The sequence below is a fragment of the Emydura macquarii genome, unplaced genomic scaffold (genome assembly GCF_026122565.2).
Source record: "Emydura macquarii macquarii isolate MOO-44397 ecotype Brisbane River unplaced genomic scaffold, CSIRO-AGI_Emac_v2 contig_2422, whole genome shotgun sequence".
Taxonomy (NCBI): Eukaryota; Metazoa; Chordata; order Testudines; family Chelidae; genus Emydura; species Emydura macquarii.
Genome location: NW_027132559.1, coordinates 24,755,398 through 24,775,747, shown reverse-complemented (window position 1 = coordinate 24,775,747; position 20,350 = coordinate 24,755,398). Strand labels below are relative to the sequence as shown.

Sequence of the window (20,350 nt, the reverse complement as noted above, 5' to 3'; positions counted from 1 at the left end):
AGGCCAACCAGGGTGGTTGGGACAGAGAGGGAGGTGGTGTTGGGTCTTTGCACAACCATCAGTGTCATAAAACAGTTCTTTCCCCACTTGGGCCCTTTCGGAATCCACCCAACTCCCACCCACAACTTTTCCCGCAGCCTGCATGCCCAGGGACTATGGAAGTGATAGGGCTGGCTGAGAAATACACAGATAGAGGGGCACAGTGACTGCTTGTTAGTCATCTGTTATAGCAGTGGTCCTCAAAATGTTTGGTGCACCCCCTCAGAAGGGCACAGTACAACATTCAGGGGGTGCGCAGAGGGGCCCGGGGTCAGCCCTGCTCCCCACCAGGCCAGCTCCATCCCCAGTCTCGCTCCTCCACCCATTTAGCCTCCAGTCCTGCTCTGTCTCCAGGTTCGGGACAACCCTCATGGGGGGCAAGGAGGGAGTGCCCCATTTCCACCCCTGCTCCGCCTCAACCCCACTCAGCCCCCAGTCCTGCTCTGCCTCCAGGCCTGGGGCCACCCTTCATCAGGGGCAGGGAGGGAGTGCCATGTTTCCAGCCCGGCCCTGCTTCAACCCAGTTCAGCCCCCAGTTCTGCTATGCCTCCAGGACCAGGCCAACCCCCACAAGGAGGGTGGGGAGGGAGCATTACACTTCCAGCCCTGCTCCATCCCAAGCCCCATTCAGCCTCTAATCCTGTTCTACCTCATGCCCAGCTCCGCCTCCAGGCCGGATCCACCCCCAGGCCCACTCCGCCCCCAGCTCCATCTCCAACCCAACTCTTCCCTCATTCCCTCTTCCTCTAGCCCAGCTTTGCCTCTAGTCCCAGCTCCTCCCACATCACTAGTTCTGCCACCAGCTCCAACTTCAGCCCAAGCTCCACTGCTGAGGAAGCTTTGGCTGTGCAGTAATGGGAGGAACAGACCGATTCTGTTACTGGTGGTGGTGGTGGGGGGGGGGGTGACTGGAAAAGCTTGCGCACCACTGTGTTATAGCTTGTGCTAAATGCTTTACAGTGGTTCAGACATTTCAATAAAGTCATTGATTTACAGCCATGTCTTGATTGGGGACCATGTTGGGGCACGGCAAGGGTCTGTGGGGGGGGGGCCCTTCAAGCACGTATCACGAGAGCAAGAGGAGATATTTTTGGATGTATTATAACTTACCAGCCTCAGGTTCTGGTTCTTGCAGTGCCTTGAAGTCCTTCTCAGGCTTCTTAGTAAGGGATTCCTCAACTGGGTCCAGTGGGTAGAGGTGCAGAATCATGTGTTCCTCTTCCTCTAGGTCTCCCAGAGTTTCCTCTGGGAATTCCTCTGAGGTCCCTGCTGCCTCCTTGCCCTGCCCCTCATCAGCATCATGTCATACAATGATTCTAGCAGCATTAAGGAGGGGATCATGAGTCAATTCAGGCACTGTACTCAGAGCCCTGGAAAGCCCCTGGTCCAGCTAATCAGAGCATGGACATGTGCTAGGTCCCTTACTGGGCAGATTGTTGGAGTCTCTCACCCTCCAGTACAGGAGCCTCAGGTGCTTCATATGCTCCCAGCACTGGGATGAAGTCTGGTGAATGCCGACCTCCTTTAACCTCTGTGAAATTTCCCAGTATAGGTGTATGTTCTTGCCACTGTGGGCGAAATTGTGGAGGACAGTGTACTCTGACCACACACTGATCAGCACCCAGGTGTGCATCAGAGACCAGGCGGCAGCTCATGGAACATGACCCATGGTCACCTACACAAATCAACAGAGTTCACAGGAGAACTGATCTGAAGTGCTCAATGCAGTTTCCTAAGGGGGCAGGAACCTTTATACCATTGGGTAATGGTCAGGCAGCAAAGTGATCAATGCATTGTGGTAGTGACCCCGGAGGACCATTGATACCCATGACCTGGTACACACCTCTTGTCCACATGCACACTGATATGTATAATCGGCATGGGGCCATGCCATAGTGCATACAAGTACATAATTACATCCCTCATGCCTGCTAGCTTTCGCACTGAGTGCTCTCCTTCAGGAATGTGTTTCAGGGCTTCAGACTGCACAATAAGGCGGTTAGGGCACAACAACGCACACGTAACTGTGTACAGTCACAAGTGCAGACATAGCCTAAGATACTTTCGCAAGTTGTTCAAGACCAAATATGAGGAAAGATTCATAAGGAAATAAGAGAACAACAATATGGCTTCAAACATGGAAAGGGCACAATAAATAACATTATGAACTTGAAGCTCATATTAAAAAGATCAACTGAAATGGGGGAATAGTTACTTGTGTTTTATTGACTTCCAAAAAGCATTTGATGGAATCTATCATCCACCACTATGTTCAACACATTAAGATCTGTGAGTATGAACTCCAAGTACTAAAACAATTATAGTGGAATCAGAATGCAATATAATAGGCAATGAAAATAAAAAGCTGGTAGCGATCAAGAGAGGAGTGAAACTTGGGTGTACAATGTCATCATCTTTATTCAACACCAATAGCAAATGTTTGATTAAGTTAATCGGAAAAAAAAGAAGGTACAAAGATTAATGGAAAATGAGTGAATAACATTCGCTGTGCAGGTGACACTGTGCTATTGGCTGTATCAGAAGAAGGTTTGATGAAGTTAGTGGAGATTATATGCAAAGAAAATGCTCAAGTTGAATGTGGATAAGACAAAAACTATAATGGTATGCAAGGATCCTAGGAAAACATGAAGGATTCCAGTGAATGACAGAGCCATATATGCAGTGAGAAAGTATTGTGACTTAGGAAGCATCATTACAGAAGATGGAAGATTGGCTACTCAAGTCGGAACCAAAACAACAAGAGCAGAAGAAACATTCTGGAAGAATAAACATCTGATGAGAAGGGACACAAATCTAAAGACTAAATTCTGACTCTTAAAACGTACCTTTGTTCTGTGTTAAATTACAGCTGTGAAACATGGACATTAAAATAATCAATAACAAAGAAACTACAATCCTTCAAATTAGGAAGTTATGAAAGAATTCAGAATGGAGAGACCCTGTTACCAACAAAAAAGTATTGGAAATGATTAGCACAGGCTAGTCAGAGATCTTAAGAAAAGGAAGATTTGATTCGCAGGGCACATTTTAAGAGGTTCATTGGATAATGCATGTTTAACAGGAGCTGCTATCAATTTTCCCTTCTAGAAGAACAAAAGGCAGAAAAAGAAGTTCTTGGACAGATGATGTGGTATCCTGGGTGGATCGGTAAGTTTCTAGCCCTCCTGGTTGGGGACAAATGCTTGAAAACATAGAGAAAGTGTGAGCTAAAGGATCAGAATCCAGAAGACAAGTACAAAGAACCATAAAATTAATCATTTTTATTAAAAAAAAAAAAACCCTTAGGCTTGGTGTACGCTATAGACTTATGTCAGTATAATGACATCACTTAGCAGTGTGAAAAATCTACACCTCTCAGTGACACAGTTACACCAATTTAACCCTCTGTGTATCGCTATCTTGATGGGAGCGCTATCTTGATGGGAGGTCTTCTTCCACCTCTAAGGGAAAAGGAGTACCTACGCTTGGCAATGTGTTCACTAAGTGCTTCTGCGGCACAGCTGCATTGGTGCAGTTGTGCCTCTGCAGTGCTTTATGTGTAGACATGTCCTTAGGAATTTTTAGCTAATCTCTTAACTTTTGGAAGGCCTGACTCATGATTTTTGAACACTAGGATGTCTTCAGTTAACATGATCTAACTATAAAGGGCTCAGCAAGAGCCATAAAAATCTTCTAAAAATAACCTAAAATTGTTTCTGTATGTCCATCTGTAAGATCTATTATTCTGGGGAACATGTTACTGGGGTAATCATCTCTTAAAATATACCCAGATTCTGCTTCACTGACCATCTCCACTAGAAAGTCATCCTGCAAGGCCCCAGTCATCTTCAACCTTTTGGTAGAGGGGCAAGGCTGGTGTCAGAATGGGTCACTAGTATCAGATGGGTCATCACTGCAAAAGTAGTCTGGGAAAATTGCTTCAGATCTAACTAGATGTGCCCCCATACATAACTGACAAGTTTTGAGGCATCTGAATGACTACTGTCACAGAAACGAGTTGTGGTTTTGCTCCTCCCATTTCTGCACCACTCTCCTCAATCCTTTTTTCCCTATAATTCTCCTCTATTTTCCTCTCCCCATTTTAATCCCCCCATTTCTCTTACTCGCATTTCCCTTCTTCTCTATTGTGCTCCCTCAATTGCATCTTGACCTATCTCCATCTCCAGTTCTCCTTGAGAAACACCGCAGCAGCAAATTACTACTAGATAGGTAGTTGATGTGGTTGGGATGAGTGCCAGGGCAGCTGGGTGTGCCGGTACTGGGAATACTTGTGGTGGATGCTAGAGAAGTTGGATGGATGCTGTATGTGTCTGGGGTAGGTGAATGGCTGGGGGGTGGGTGCATGGAATGGGTGCTGGTTGGCTGGGTAGTGGGGTGTGAAAAGGGAGGATTGAGAAGTACAGCCCCTGTAGATGAGTGATGGGGGAGACCCTGTTTACAGCCGGCAGAAGGTAGAGCACAGTGCCACCAGTGGACCCTCTCCTCACCTTTGCATAGCGACGTCTGGCCACTGCCTCCTCCTGGCGGGGATCCCAGCCAGGAGAAGGAGCTAAGGAAAAAGGCAGAGACACCTAGCTATGGTGTCACATAGGCTCCTGGTGGCTGGGAGGTGCATTTACATGCAAATGCCAGCTGCATTCCACAGTTCGGCGGGATGCATGAGTGTGCAACTGAGATGAGGGCAGGCATGTCATGGGTCATGAGTCTCATTGATGCCCCCAGGTGGCTGAACACTTCCCAGGTCATAGCAGTCACGTATGCACAGCTTAGTTCAAATAGCCAGTTTTGGTGCTGTTATGAACTCACTCCTGGATTTATCCCCATTTACCTCAAAATGCTCGGGAAATGTGCAGATTAGCTTGGTACTCAGATAATAATTAAAGGCCCTCAGTGCTTAGAGCATGAAATCTAATTTCCTCCACATGTGGTGAAAGCTCAGGGAAAGTTACTGGCAGGTTAATGATCTGACAGCTGAAAATCAGAGACAACTTTAGACAGAAATGTAAGGTAATAATACAGGAATAATACAGGTAATTCTTACAGTGAGCTCTATAATGGAAATCAGTCATCAAGGCTTCAATTTCACAAAACCACTGAGCTGATATTGGGAATGGTAATTAACCACTGCAACAATTTACCAAGGATCACGGTGGATTCTCCATCACTGGCAATTTTTTTAATCAAAATTGGATTTCAAAAAAATATATGCTCAGATTCAAAGGGAATTATTTCGGGGAAGTTTCATGGACTGTTATACAAGAGGTCAGACTAGAATGATCACAATAGTCCCTCCTGGCCTTGGAATCTATGATGTTATGGCTAAGAGGAGCCACAGGTTTCAAAATCCCTCCAGTTGTGGAAGTAGAGCATTTGAGACTGCAGAGCAGTAGCTTGCTGCAGTAGGAGGAAGGCAGCATCATTTGCAGAACTATTAGTGGTCACAATCTTTGTTATAGAAGTTATAGTCTTGATCTATAAGTTCATGAGGACAGGGATTGTTCCTCACTACAGCTTGCACAGTGCCTTGCAGAAAGGATCCCATTTCTGAGTGAAGTCTTTGAGCATTTCTGAAATTCCACTACTACTTGAATTAATAATATCACAAATACTAAGAGGATATCACGAGTGATGATGTAACATATAACTAAGGGAACATTAAACAAAGAACTCTAAGGACATAGGTAAAATTCTGGCTCCACTGAAGTGAATGGCAAAACTCGTGTCTTCATTTTTTCCTAACATGGAGATTCTTTTGAGAGCAATGATTAAGAGTTCCACTCTCAGAACAAGGAGAGAATCTTCCAAAGATCTTTAACTAAAAAGCACTGGTTTACTGCTTTATTCAAAAAAAGGGAAAGATTGGAAGATGTAGCCAACATCAAATATTAAGAAGTATAACTAGTGATATAAACTGTTGGAGAAAAATAGTTGGAATTAGAAGTCTGGGTTTCTTGTTGGTACCCTAGAATTTAACTTAATTCAAATTCCCCAAACATCATATTTTTAATCTATACACCCAAATACACAATACAAAGCTATAATGTAGAGACAGATGCAAACCACTCAAGTTTCATTTTCATGGTTTACAATATCACCAGACAATCACAATAAAAATACCACTTTATATTCTGGAATTTGGTATAGTTTATTATCTCTACATTGATTTAATATACTGCATATTAAGCCTGTCATTGTGTGTGCACTTCACATAAAAGAGCATGATTCCAAAGTGATGTGTTTTACTAGCAGATATATTTTAATTGATGGGGGTATACTAAGCATCTAAAACATTAAGAAATATATCTAATTTATTTATTAAATGGTCTATTAGATAGCATACAGAATCTAGCTCAAGAGGTGATATTTCATTCAGCAAGTGATATAAAATATGTAGTTCAACAGTTGCGCCTATAAATCACATTTTTCCAGTGAATGAGTGATTCATTTTTCTTTAGATGATTTATCCAAGTTGGCATTAACTGTATTAAACTTACAATATAATGAATTCTGTAGGTGATGTATACACTTTACCAGTAACACACTTTTGATAAAGGTATCTAGCACAGTGTAATGTAGACATAGTACTTCTGAATTTTGAAGTGAATGACACCCAGCATTAGTCTTGTCTGTATTCTTTTATACTGTAAAGTTACCTTTTCAGGCAGTTACTTAGCAACAGAAAATAAAAGTTAATGAGCTTGAATTTACTCTGAGTATGAAAGCCTTATTGTGAGGGTATTTTGGTAGCCCTGTAATCTAAAGTATTTGTTATGCTAATTCCCTGTTTCAGTGGTAAGGCTATTTGTACCATAATTAATGCACACCAGGCCATGTAACATTAAATAAAAGTATCTTCACACACTCAGTGATAATTAGCAGCTCTGCTACTCAATGGTATGCAAACTTATCTTTGAAAAAAATAGCTTAATCTTCTTATTAGTCTCTGCTGATCTTTGACAACAGAAGTGAGGTATAGGAAACAAAAGGAATAGCTGAAGATGTACATGCTATAACTAATAAAAACAACACGACATAGTAAAATAAAATACTAAGCACCTCATATTAAAAAAAATAATTTGTTTTATAAACATTTTTGTATCCTTCCCCCCTGCAATAATCCCTGTCCCCAAAGCTAGCTACTTTACATTATCTCACAACTGGAGGCCTAGGAGATGTGGAAATGAGAAATTGTAGTGAAAGCCAAGAGTTTGTGGAGTAGCCTGAAGTAGGATGATTTCCCTTAGGGAAGAGGGAGGAAAGTCTGGAGGTCTGTGGAAAAGCCTTGAGAGGACAACCAGCTGGGGGAATGCAGCTGTGAAGCAGGATACAGCTGTATAGGGAATTATGAAGAGGGCCACAAAGAGGGAACCAGTAGCCCAGCTGAAGATCCAAGGAAGGAGGTCTTCTTAGCCAAACTCATGCCAAAACACTGAAAAGTTTGTGATTTGGTTTGGAGATAGATCTGATGTCTAAAATGGTTCTTATCATGTAAGAATTAATCCATACCTTCTAACTCTTGTTAATTCCAAAAATAAAACTAAAAGAAAAAAGCTCAATTACAGTCAATATTACAAAATACTAAAAGACGTACCTCCATCCTGGAGAAAAACCCACAAGACAGGAAAACTTGCTTAGAAAACTACATGGTGAATGGCATGAAATTTCTGAGCCAGCAACCCCTATAGAGGAAGGGTTTGCTGCCACTTAGAGGAGATGGGGACCTCTAACTGCAGAGAAACCCCAGGCTGTAGTGAAATCTGGAGATCCACGCAGAGACAAATGTCCATATTCTTCCTCCTAGGCCCCACTCTTCCTTCTCTTAGGAGCCACGCTAATGCTGCTGGCTTGCCATAGTCATAACTACCCACTTCAGAGAAGTGAAGAGCAGAATCAACTCTTGAGGGGAAGCTTTTGGTCTTCTATAAGCTTATTTGCTATATTAAATCTATTTTTTCTTAAATTCCATAGAGCTGTCTGACTTCTGATTTATGCCCTTTTCTGGCAACTGAGTAAAAAAAAATTTTTTATTTAAAAGGTCAAGAAAAAACAAAAAGACAATGAATTAATCACTCAATCTCCAGAATAGAGATAGGAACTCCTGCCTCTCCATGGATGTTTTTCTGTAAAAGTAAGAGAAGTTGATTCAACTCACTTTTTAAACCTGTTGCTTGCTAAGTGCTGATGTTGCAATGAATGGGGCCAAGAGAGAGAGATTCAATGTAGCTCACTGAGTTGCAATACAAAACATACAGAGGCATTGGCTTGCTAAATGCAGTGCTTCTTAAAGAGCATTGTTACATTGTCAATTTTTTTTTCTCTGTGTTTCCCTGCTCGTCTACATTATAGACTTTTGTTGACCAAAAAGTCAGCTTTTTGCGCCAAAACAGTGTTGGTGTACACACTACAGTCCCCTCTCCCCCAGCCAACCCAACTCCCCAGATTTTGTGACAAAATAAAACCACCTCGAAGAGAAGCATAGAGCTTTTTTCACCAAACTTTTAGCATCAAAGTGTCAGTGCAGACACCGCGCTTGGCTATCTTGCAACAAAAAGTGCTCCACAATGCCCATCCTGACAGCTCTGACCATCAGTTTGAACTCTGCTGTCCTGCAGCCATCTGCCCCATCCCCTTTAAAGTCCTGGGAATTTTTGAAATTCCACTTCCTGCTTGGTTGGCATCGAGAGCTCACATCCATCTTCCCAACTGAGCATGGAGGCTCCACACACCAAACGCTCTCCCACTTGGAACGCACTGGAGCTTCTGGATCTGATCAGCATTTGCGGAGAGGAGACTGTGCAGTCCCAGCTCTGCTCCAATAGAAGGAACTTTGATAGCTACAGTCAGATTTCTCATGTCATGGCAGAGAAGGGCTATGAACGGGACACCCTGCAGTGCCATGCGAAAATCAAGGAGCTGTGGCAGGGGTACTAAAAGGCTAATGAGTCAAACCATGACTCTTGTGCAGAGCCAAAGACCTGCCGCTTCTATAAATTAGGGAATCCCATCGCTGCAAAGCCATCCACTATTTCATGCATATTTCCAAGACTCTCAGTCCTTCATAGCAGAATGCGATTAATGGCCTTGCATACTTGTGATAACAGCATTAACGGTGGACTTCCCAACACCAAACTGATTAGCGACTACTGGTAGCAATCTGGAATTACCAGCTTCCACATGGCAATCACCACGCACTTCTCCACCAAGAGGGCAGCTCTCATGCTGGTGTACTTGCACCACAGGGCAGGGGCGAGCTCCACACAGTGTTCCATGAAGATGGATTTGCGCATTTGAAAGTTCTGCAGCCACTGCTCGTCATCCCAGACCTGCATAACAATGCAATCCCACCACTTAGTGCTTCTTTCACACTTCCAAAAGTGGCAGTGTACCATGTACAGATGCTCCATGAATGCAAAACAGTAATCCGGCATTGCTTGTTTGCATGGCACATAGCAGGTCAGGCGTCTCAGTTCCAGTTCCAATTGGGAGCTCATGGTATACTGCATGACCAGCTGTGATGTGTTCAGAACACTAACAACAACAGTGGAGAGCAGTGCATAATCCATTCTTTCAGATAGAGATAGCGGGTGCACAGGAAACTGGGGCCATTGAAAAATGCTATGAAACAGTCAGAAACCCATGGAATGATGGGATGGAAATCACTGCATCATGGGACGTTGAGCCTGCAAATATGACGCACTGTGATCCTCTCTGCCTTCCCTCAACTCCTAGTGGCACAAGGTGGCGAGCTGCACAGTGGAATAGCTGTCCACATTGTACTACTCTCACTTTGGTGACATGACTGCTGTGTGAACAGGCACAAGCGTTGTAATTATAGCGCTTTTTGATTATCACTGTAACTTGCATCAACACTCTCTATTGTAGACAAGGCCTCTGTTTCTTCATTGATAAAAAGGCACACATTTAAAATGAAGGCAAGATAGGTTTTACAAGGCAAACCTGACAGCTTCTCACACTGCAACTAAATATATCAGCAACAAGCTTCAGGAATGATGTATATAAGCAGATGAAAAGATATGATTGCAAGGAGAGTGGTGACAGTTTAAATATCTTTAAAACGGCCATTCAAAAGTCCCTTGTTTATCTGTTACAAATATATGGGGTTTATTTTGGTTTTAAATTGGTAGCTTTAAGGCATTTCAGCAGGTGTCTACACTCTACAGTAATAGTTACAGGAGAAGAAAGGATTAAAAAGGGGTTCTGAACTGGAATTACACGAGAAATGATTATTATAGAAGTGGTATAAAAATGAAGAAATATTTTTAAAGGTTGGCAAAACTAGTAGATGTTTTACTAATGAACCATCTCTAATTTACACCTGAAATCATAGAAGCAAACTGAAAAGAATTTGAAAACAAAGCTCATTATTTTCAAAAAAGCACATATAAATAGTTAAAATATTGAGAGATACAGAAAATCATAGATGACATATGGAAACTACAGGGCCAACATTTTCAAATTTGGGAGTCTAAATTTATGGATCCAAAGGCCAGATTTTAAAAGACATTTAGGCACCTGGGTGATTTTCAAAAGTACCTAGGCTCCTAATTGCAATAGGAACTAGACACCTAGGAGCTTTTAAAAATCCTTCTAGGTGCCTAGATCATTAGGTGCCTAACTACCTTATAAAAATCCAGCCCTCACGCAATATGTAGATACCATATTAATAAGAGTGTGATTTTTTCAAAGGCGCAGGGCATTTGCAGTTTATTTTCACTTCAGTGGGAGTTTTAGATGTTCAGTGCCTCTGTGAACATCATACAACTCTTATTTAGGGACCTAAATACAGATTATAATTGCCTGACTAGTTAGTTACCCACATTTGCAAAATTTGGTTTAGGTGTTTTACTCTCAAAACTACCCAAATCTTGATGACAATCTGGGCTATATATTTCTTCTTTTTGAAATATTGCTAGATCTTTTGTCCTAACACTATATAATTGAAAATAACCTGAACCTATTTTCTTTTATGTTTCAAAGTTTGTACTAATCCTTGTTAAAAAAAAGTATCTTAAATTTTTCAGACATTCACAAATGCATTGTCCTATGATATTCTTTAGAAGACTAAACAAATTATTAATATTTCAGAATTAGGAAAAAAAATAGAGTGCTGACTTTTTCCACATTTAGAATCAAATCCTACAAGCACAGTGACTGGGAGTAGAGATGCTGGATGTTGTTTCTTCTACAATAAAGGTTCCACCAACAAACGCAGTATTTTCTTGAATGGTATTGGTCCCATCTTGCGGTTGATGCTGAATACACATTAGCTAAAGGAAAATTGGATTTGGTGCATGGATTACCTGGACCTCTATTTTACTAATCTCATGTGCCATGAAAACATTCTGCCCTGCTGTTTATTCAGGGACCAAGATGCAATCAATGACCTTTATTCCACTTGTGCGTCAGTGCAACATACGGTGTGATTTTGCTCTAACTTCACAGAGACCTTGCCCTTTACTTTTATCCACAATGAAAAACATTTAAGATCTTTCTATAAAAATACAGAAGGAAGCAGTATAATGAATTCTATTCTTCGCAGAAGGGTGTGTACAGCTCTCATTAAGTTTAACAGATTCACATATCGGTACACAGAAGAGAATATCTTTCAGAGTATTTAGGCTATACCACCTAAAGACACTCATTAGTATTCTGAACATGCCAATCTCACGGGCACCTGACCATAACTGATGGTAAAATTGAAACAGACCTTTTGCATCTGTATCTGTAAAAGGAACCTGCAGTGTTTTCACTAACATATTCACTTGTAGATACTCACTGTGATCTGACACCAAACACAATGAAGTCCAGTCAGGCCTTGGTAACACTTTATATTTTTGTGACACTTATCACATTTTGTCGGACAGTTTCCTTCTACCCAGTAGTGGTGCATTACCTATGAAAGAAAAGAGCAGGTGTAGGTAGGATTACCAATTTCAACAGCTACATGCCAAAGTAAATGCTACTACAGGCTTACGTCAGTGTTCTTTTTGGACTTCACATATGTTTTGATACAAGAGGCTGGGGCTCTTGAGACGCAGCGTTCATGGACTGTGTACTTGCAAACTAAAAAGAGAAACGTGTTGAGACCGAGTTAATATTTCAACGAAAAAAATGACATTAGCAGAACTCCATTTTATATCTACTACTATTTAATCAATCCAATCAGTCAATAAAAACTCAAACTAGGCTGTTTTTTCCATGCAATACAAATGGCCAATTAGTACAGGAAATATTATGCAAGTGAAAAATCCAAGAATGCTCTATCGTGGCACAGCAGGAAATGCTTAATTAAATCAGTCCTCACTAAAATTTTTCACAATAATTCCCAAACGACAAAAATATTAAAGACAAATTGACGACTGCCAAATGGTTTGGTGTCATTTGCTAGTAGGAAGATATCTATATTTTACGAACTATAGGAACGAGAGCATCTGGTAAGCATGAAAATAAAAGCCAATGAGTTTACATTATTCTCTCTATTGATTTATAAATCTTAAATGGTTGATTAGTTCATTTCCAGATAGCTATTGTTGTCATGCATTTCATATAATCATCCAAAGTTCAACTCTTGCTTGCCATAACAATACTCCTATACAGAGAAGTTTCCTTTTCTAAATCCACTCACGTCAGTTTCACATACTTGTCTCTATTGACAAACCTTGTCTATAAAGATCACACTAACTTTAATGGGGGAATATAAAGCTGCCAGTTTATGATGCAAAGCTCCCCTGACTTCAATTATAAAACTCTACTCTCATATTTCTGTGATGATTGAATAGTTAACATTAGTGCATCACAGTGCTTTGATGAGGAAATAATGCTAGTACTTATAATGACAGCATTGAATAGATTCAACTATTTAAAGCTAAGGATGAATGTCTGCCTGCATCAGATAAGTCTCATGCTTTTGGCCTCGACGGCAATTAAGCACAAAGCACTTCTAAACACCTTGCTTGAACCTATTACACAGACCCAGTGGGAGGTGCAGCCATTAATCAGACAAACTGCAGGGAGTAACATTGTTGATTGGGCCATGGAGGGATGGTGGGGCCCCCTGCAGTTCCCTAGTTGTTTCCCCCCTCACACACACACACACACACACACACACACACACAATTTTAAACAAAAAAAAATGCAATCTATAGCAATGCTTCAACAATATGTGGGAGGGGTATCATTTATTAGGTTGAAGAAATAGAGGTGGACGTCAGAAAGACATGGAAGTGTAGAAGTGGTTTCATAAGAAAACTCAGGCCCCTTCCTACTTGGTTATTTGAAGAAACTGAAAGGAACCCCATGAGTTCCCCATATTTTTCAGTAGTGATCATCACTCACATCAACTGAGTGTCAAGCAACACTGCAAGAAAAGAAAAGAAAAGAAAAGAGAGGGATATCATAGCAAATGAGGAAGTTTACAAATAGGAGCACTCTCTTCTTTTTCAAAGTTGTTTTAGTTTATACAGGGAAAGTCTATTTTCATACTACTGATATCTGCAACAGAACAGGCTATCCCTGTCACAAACTGGGATGTAGGCAATGCGACCTGGTGGTCAGAACAGGAGCCAGGCTTAGTGGTCGGAAGAGAGTTGGAAGGTGGAACTGGAGTTGCGGTCAGGAGACAAGCCAGTAGTTGGAGCCATGAGTCAGGGGGATTGGGAGGTTATGGATAAAGTGCAAACAGGCACAGGTCAGAGCAAAGATTAGTACAGGAAGCCAACGTGGCATATCTGCAATGTAGAACACATTGAGCAGCTGATGTGCTAGTGTTGCTACAAGGCTTAAATGACCTGATCTTCTGTCCAACCAGGGAGCACAGTCTCTTAGTGAGAGCTTATTGCGCCTAGCCATGCTCATTGTGTTGCCAGGAGAGTGTGTCTGGAGCCATCTGAATTCCTGACATTTACCCCTCCCTCCCATCCCATTCCCTGAGGGCTCCTCTTAAGGACCTTTGGCCCTAGCTTGTCACAGAATATCTTTGGTGAAATTCTCACAAGAGATTGGGAGAGTGAACATTTTTTTCTGGCTCCCAGGATCACTCCTCTGGAGTGGTATGCCTTCCAGTATATCATATACTGGAGCTTCCCTCTGATTCGTTAGGAATCAAAGATCTAATGAATTTCATATTCCTCCTCTCCCTGGATTAGTACTGAGGGTGTAGGAAGGCCCACCCAGTCACGGAAAGGATTGCTAATAAAGCTTGAGGAGGGAAACATGAAAGAGAGTGAATCTTGAGGGATTTTGGGATAAGAAGCTTAAAGGGCTTTTTGTATATTTCTTCAGTGATCTGAAAAGGATACAAGTATTGGTCATCGAACTTGGCGGAAGGGCAGTGCAGGGATTGAGCTCCTGGCAAGAAACTGTGAATTGCAAGAGGACTGCGCCTATCATGAAGTCCAAGGCATCAGTCTGGACTATGAAGGCCTTTATGAAGTCTGGATGGATCAAAACAGTGCAGAAATGAATGGCTTTTTCAAGCAACCGGAATTCACCTGTATGTCAGCAACCAGGAGAAATTAGCCTTCTTTTTGAGGAGGGACATTATTGGAGTGATTAGCTTTTGATAAATCGCCAGCAAAGATTTTTGAAATGAAGGAACTGCTTCATCTCATGTACAACTGCTTCCACTCAACGATGCCAGTAACCTTGCTGGGATCCATGGCAAGTCCTGCCAAGGAGAAGACATAGCCCAGAAACTCCATGATATCCTGGTCAAATTTGCGTTTCTCGAGCTTTGTATAAAGTTGATTTTGGTGAAGCCGATCAAGAACAGTGTGTATAAGGTAGTCAAGAGCTACCTTGATTCTCAGAAAAAACGAGAATATCATTTTAATTGATGATCATGAATCATAGAAGATTAGGATTGGAAGGGACCACAGGAGGTCATCTAGTTCAACCCCCTGCTCAAAGCAGGACCAACCCCAACTAAATCATCCCAGCCAGGGATTTGTGAAGCTGGGCCTTAAAAATCTCTAAGGATGGAGATTCCACCGCCTCCCTAGGTAACCTATTCCAGTGCTTCACCACCATCCTAGGGAAAAAGCAGAGCTCAACCAGTCACTGGTTGGAGCTGGGGATGAGAAGGCATGCTTGTCATCATCACAGGGAACAGAGAAGTACAGACCGTGACCACCAATTGTTTCAGGAGTCATGAGTGATAAATCAGGAACAACCAAGGATGACTGGCAAATGCAGAGCACAGATACTCCCCAACTGCAAGATCTCTCAGTGACTGCCAAAAGTAGTGACTTCCAGGGAAGCAGTCTGATGTGTGATGGGGCCTGAAGAAAGGGTGACCTGTCAATAACCTTGATGAGCTCAGGAAAATCCTTGTGAAGAATGGGAATCTGATGCCCCTTAAATTCCGATCAATGAAATTGCTGGATGTGTCCAAATCGACCAATGCTTCTAAGTGAACGTCAAGCATTACAGAATGCCAGACACAAAGAGGAAGATGAAGAGGGGCAGTGTGCAGAACAGAGGTTGCCAAGATTCTGACGGATAGGTTACAGTCTGATTTACTCAGCGGAGTAGTAGGTCATCAGCCCAACTCGAGTCCCCCTACTGGGTCTGGGCCCTTGCATTTCCTGACCAGGGGACAGACCAGCACTTGGCCAGGTACCTGCTAAAATGTGCCCTGGTATTCCACAATACAGACATACCCTCATGCTCTAATGCTGTTTTCATCAGCATAGAGGTGGAGCCAGACTCCTCTGACTTGTATCATACAGGATCTGGTAGGGCAACTGGGGTCATGGGGAGTTCTGGCCAACGGGATTCAAGAAGCATGATGTCTTTCTTGGGCTTGATCCATGAGGCAGTCATCAATCCTAATGCAAAAATAGATTAAAGCTTGCAGGCTAGGCAGAGGTTCCACCCTTGCTGGTTCATCTTTGATAGAGTAATCGAGCCCCTGCCTAGTGGTGTTGTTGCATGGCCTCAATCCAGTAGGTGTTGCAGTCAGACATCGAAATTCACAGCATACTTAGTGACAGACTGGGGATCCTGCCAAAAGGCATGGAGAGCAGTTTCTGCAGTACATTCTCAATTAGGGTTGACAAAGAAGACTGCCTTGCCTGTATAAAATTCTTGAAGTGTTTAAGGAAAAGATTAGACCTCTCCAGAAGCAGAGAAGCCCATTTCAGGTCCCCTCTGGTAAGCAGACTAATTTCTAATCCCACTCAAGACCAATTCTTGGGGTATGTCTGTGGCCATAACAAGAACAGAAGATGGCATTGATTAAGGAAACACCAAAACTTGGCACAGTCTCCATCTAACAATTCAGTCTGGAGCACACTGGGCTCATGGGACGCAGATGCGACGGTGGGGGGAAGAGGAACTGCTACTTGGGCTTGTACCTGGGCCTGAAGGAATGCATTCTGGTCAAGACGGGCTGCTACCTGAGCCCGCCTTTCTTGCAGGACCCCAACAACATCTATGAGGGTGAGAGGGACTCCTGCTGGGACCCTTTTGGGAGGGACCTCCATTGGGCAATGTCCCTCCTTAATAGGCTGCTCAAACTGTCACACACTGGGGTGTAGATGGTTTGACCTTGTGGTTAGAACAGGAGTCAGGCCTAGTGATTGGAGCAGAGCCAGATTGCAAAAATGGAGTTGTGGTTGGGAGACAAGCCAGAGGTCAGAGCCAGGAGTCAGAACAGAACCAGAACCATGGTCAAGAGACAAGCCAGTCATCGAAGCCAGAGAGTCTGGAGGAATGTAGAGACTAAGGCTGGGGCAGGAACAGGTGTGGGTCGGAGCAAGGACTGGTACAGCAAGCAGGGCTGGTGCAGCTGCAGGAGTAGTACACATTGACCACTGTGCTGCTGTTGTTATGAGGTTTAAATGATGAACTGCTGCATTTTTTGTCCAGTCAGGGAGCATACTCACTTAATGGGAGCTTATTGGGCCCAGCTGAGCTTATTAGGTTGCCAGGTGACCATGATCAGAGTCAGCTGAGTTCCTGACACTATGTTCTTTGCCCAGGGGACTCTGCCTTTCTCATCCATTACAAAGACAACCTGTTTCACTGGGCTAAGATTAATGATACTGAAGAAGATATAACCATTCATGATCTTCTGTTATCCAGTTAAGGATTTTAGGAGCATTAGGGTTATTGTTATATTATAAATATTTATTAATTTGAAGTTGCTAGATTGCTATTTGTTTAAAATATTTGAAATAAAGGGGGCTATTTTACTCCAATGCATTGTGTCTGATTATTTGGTATGGAAACCAAGATATGCAGGATTCATTTCCTAAATATGTCCTAAATGGGACAGTATCCACCACTGAAAAAGGTGGATGTCTGATTCTGGAACCCTTATTCACAATGGGTAGTCTCAAATACATCAGTAGGACCACGTGCTTAGAAAGGTATAAATCAATATACCTCTGATACTTTTGACTCAAAGGAAGGAGAAAATGTTTTACCATAACAGAGTTAAAGAGCTCAATCTGTTTAATTTATCAAAAAGACTAACAGGTGACTTGATTACAGTGAATAAGTACCTTCACAGAGAGAAAATACTAGCTAGTGAAGGGCTCTTTAACCTAGCAGAGAAAGTTATAGCAAAAACCAATGCCTGGAAGCTGAAACCAGACAAAATTCAAATTAGAAATCAGGCACTGTTTTTTGTTCTGTTTTGTTTTAAACAGTGAATATTACCCACTGGAACAAACTACCCAGGGAAGTGATAGATTCTCCATCTCTTAATGGATCTGAATCAAAACAGGATGCCATTTTTGGCACTATGCTTTATCCAGACACAAGTTATTGGGCTCAAGATGGAGCAATAGTGAAATGTAATGGCCTTTGATATAAAGGAGGTCAGAGTAATCGTCCCTTCTCGCCTTAAACTCTATAAATGTCTGAATGTGAGGAAGAGTGGCATAAATCAAGCCTTATGACTGTACAAGAAATTATAGCATCTATGCAAATTGATTGCCTGGAACCTGGGACTTTAAAAATCAGGTCCCAATATGCTATACAGACTGAATTATAAGGAAGCTGGGCTAGTTGATGACTAAGGAAGAATATGAGTAATATAACTATTTACAATTATTTAAAAGAGGAAATACCAAAGAGGGAGAAGAAATATTTAAGGTCACATCACAGCTAGGATGTATAGGAGGAAATTAAGCAAAGGTATGTTTACACAAAAATACGAGGTAATACTAAGATATTATAATACCAAATACTCTCTCATAGGAGGTTTTGAAAGTCTCACTGCTTGAAGACTTTAAAACTGAATAAAGCACTAAAGTATAAAATACAGGAAAAATAATCAATATGCTAGCAGGGGTCTGGATACAGAGGATCTAGTAGATCTTTGTAATATTGTGAATGTAACACAGCAGTACTAGAAAATGCTCACTGAAATGCATATACTCACAGGAACAGCAGAGACCCTGCTTGCCTACTCCTATTAACATGTTCAAGCAAAGATTACAGTAGGCAGGCTTGTTAAAGTGTTTCAGTCTCCATACATGCTGCCCATCATCCTTCACATTCTGCACAGAACATAAAAGAAACAGATTTCATTTAATGAAATAAACAGTGAAATATATAAGTGCCAATAAAAATTGGAGATTGACTCTAGAACGTAAAAGACAAGCTGTTACTTCATTTAATATTTCACACCAGATCACAATATAACCCTTCTAAATATACTCAGAAGCTCATAAATGACTATGCATTTTCAAAACCACAAAGAAAGGTAGACACCTTTAGTTAAGACTGCAACAGAGACCTATCCATAGATGCAATAAGGCAGCTATCTAACTACACGGGAATTAGCATTAAAATATATATTGCTGTAGTTTAACAGCTACAGAATTGTTAAAATTTCAGTAGATTTGCTTTGATGGTCTTTTGAGTGTACAACATGCTCCCTGCAGAAATCATATGGTCTGTGTTAAGCAAGAGGTCAGACTATGATCATAATGGTCCTTTCTGGTCCTACATTCTATGAATCTACATCCTCCTGTCTATCAAAGAATCGATCTCGATTGAGCCGACAGTAGGATTTATATCCTGGACCTTCAGCGCTAAAAGAATGAGCCCCTGGCACTTGATCCAAAGGAATAAATCCTCCCAATGGAAGCAGTACCAAGCTCATAAAACTTGGGTGTGGAACAGCCACTAGATGGGGATAGACCTACAAACTCTGAATGTAGATTACATTTGCCTTTAAAAATGAATGAAAACATAAATGTTTAAAAGATTTCCTCCCTATTTTAATCAATATAACCCCCCAATTGCAAAACACTTTTAAATACTTTCACTGAGAGGGTTTTTTGTGGGGTTTTTTGAAATTGTTTTTTTTTTAAATGTTTGCTTTGTGCTGCTTTCATGGTTGTTAATTATAGTTTGTAACTATTTGTGTAGATCCCAGATTCCTTGGCTGGTGTGTTGGCAGGCTTTTTTATTTTTCTAAAATTAGTAACTATTAAACTTGTTTTAATAAACAACTGAGATTTACCTAATATATACCGACAGCCTTATGAAATCTACCTTAAGTTCTTTTTTGAGACACTGCATGTCATAATCTGTATTTATAAGTAAAACAGTATCAAAGATAATAAAAGTAGTGAATCCCTGTCATTTAAAAATGAGCAGCAGGAATTTTTCAAATTTTTGTTCTTTGATTTTTGTGTTCTGTGTGTTCCTATCTTGTTGTGGGCATCCTGGCCATTTCTTTACTAGAGATTCAGTACTAACATTCTAACCAATATTATAATTATATAAGGAATACGTAATTTCTGATTGAAAATGCAGGGTCTGAACAAATTAATTAACATTCAGGTGACCCAGAAATTCTACTTCTGGGTGGAGCAAAAAGCAAAACTATACCCAATATTTATGAATTGCTCTAATTCTCATTTTAGCTGTACAACCAAACCCAAAGGAGATGTAGCTCAACAATACTATATATGTGACCAAAACATACTGCAACATAGTAAGCCAAATTCAGACCTGGTGCAGCAGAATGCAACTGGACTTTGCCTAATCTGAATTTGGGCAATACTGCTTAAGCACTTTCCACTCTGTTGTGTTTTGACACATACAAATGTGTTCTGAAGAAGTAAAGTAAATGAAGATCATCCTCAATATGTTTGTTGGACATGCAAAAAAATAGTTATGTGCAGGGCTGGTTCTTATCCAGTCATTGATTTATGATATCAAAGACCACATGAGTGGGTCTCACAATGCTATTATTATATACATATACATATATATATATATACACACACATATATAAATAAATAAT

General features: G+C 41.4%; 1 protein-coding gene across 1 annotated transcript in view; it reads right to left on the bottom strand.

Moving 5' to 3' along the window:
• The window catches only part of DGKB (diacylglycerol kinase beta), a 471,047-nt gene that overhangs the window by 292,849 nt on the left and 157,848 nt on the right, over nt 1–20,350 (bottom strand). Inside the window, exons 12-14 of the mRNA XM_067562119.1 lie at nt 18,473–18,590; nt 12,056–12,144; nt 11,858–11,974 (exon numbers count right to left, since the gene is read on the bottom strand). Coding sequence (XP_067418220.1) covers nt 11,858–11,974; nt 12,056–12,144; nt 18,473–18,590 — 324 coding nt within the window. The remainder of the gene's footprint in view (nt 1–11,857; nt 11,975–12,055; nt 12,145–18,472; nt 18,591–20,350) is intronic.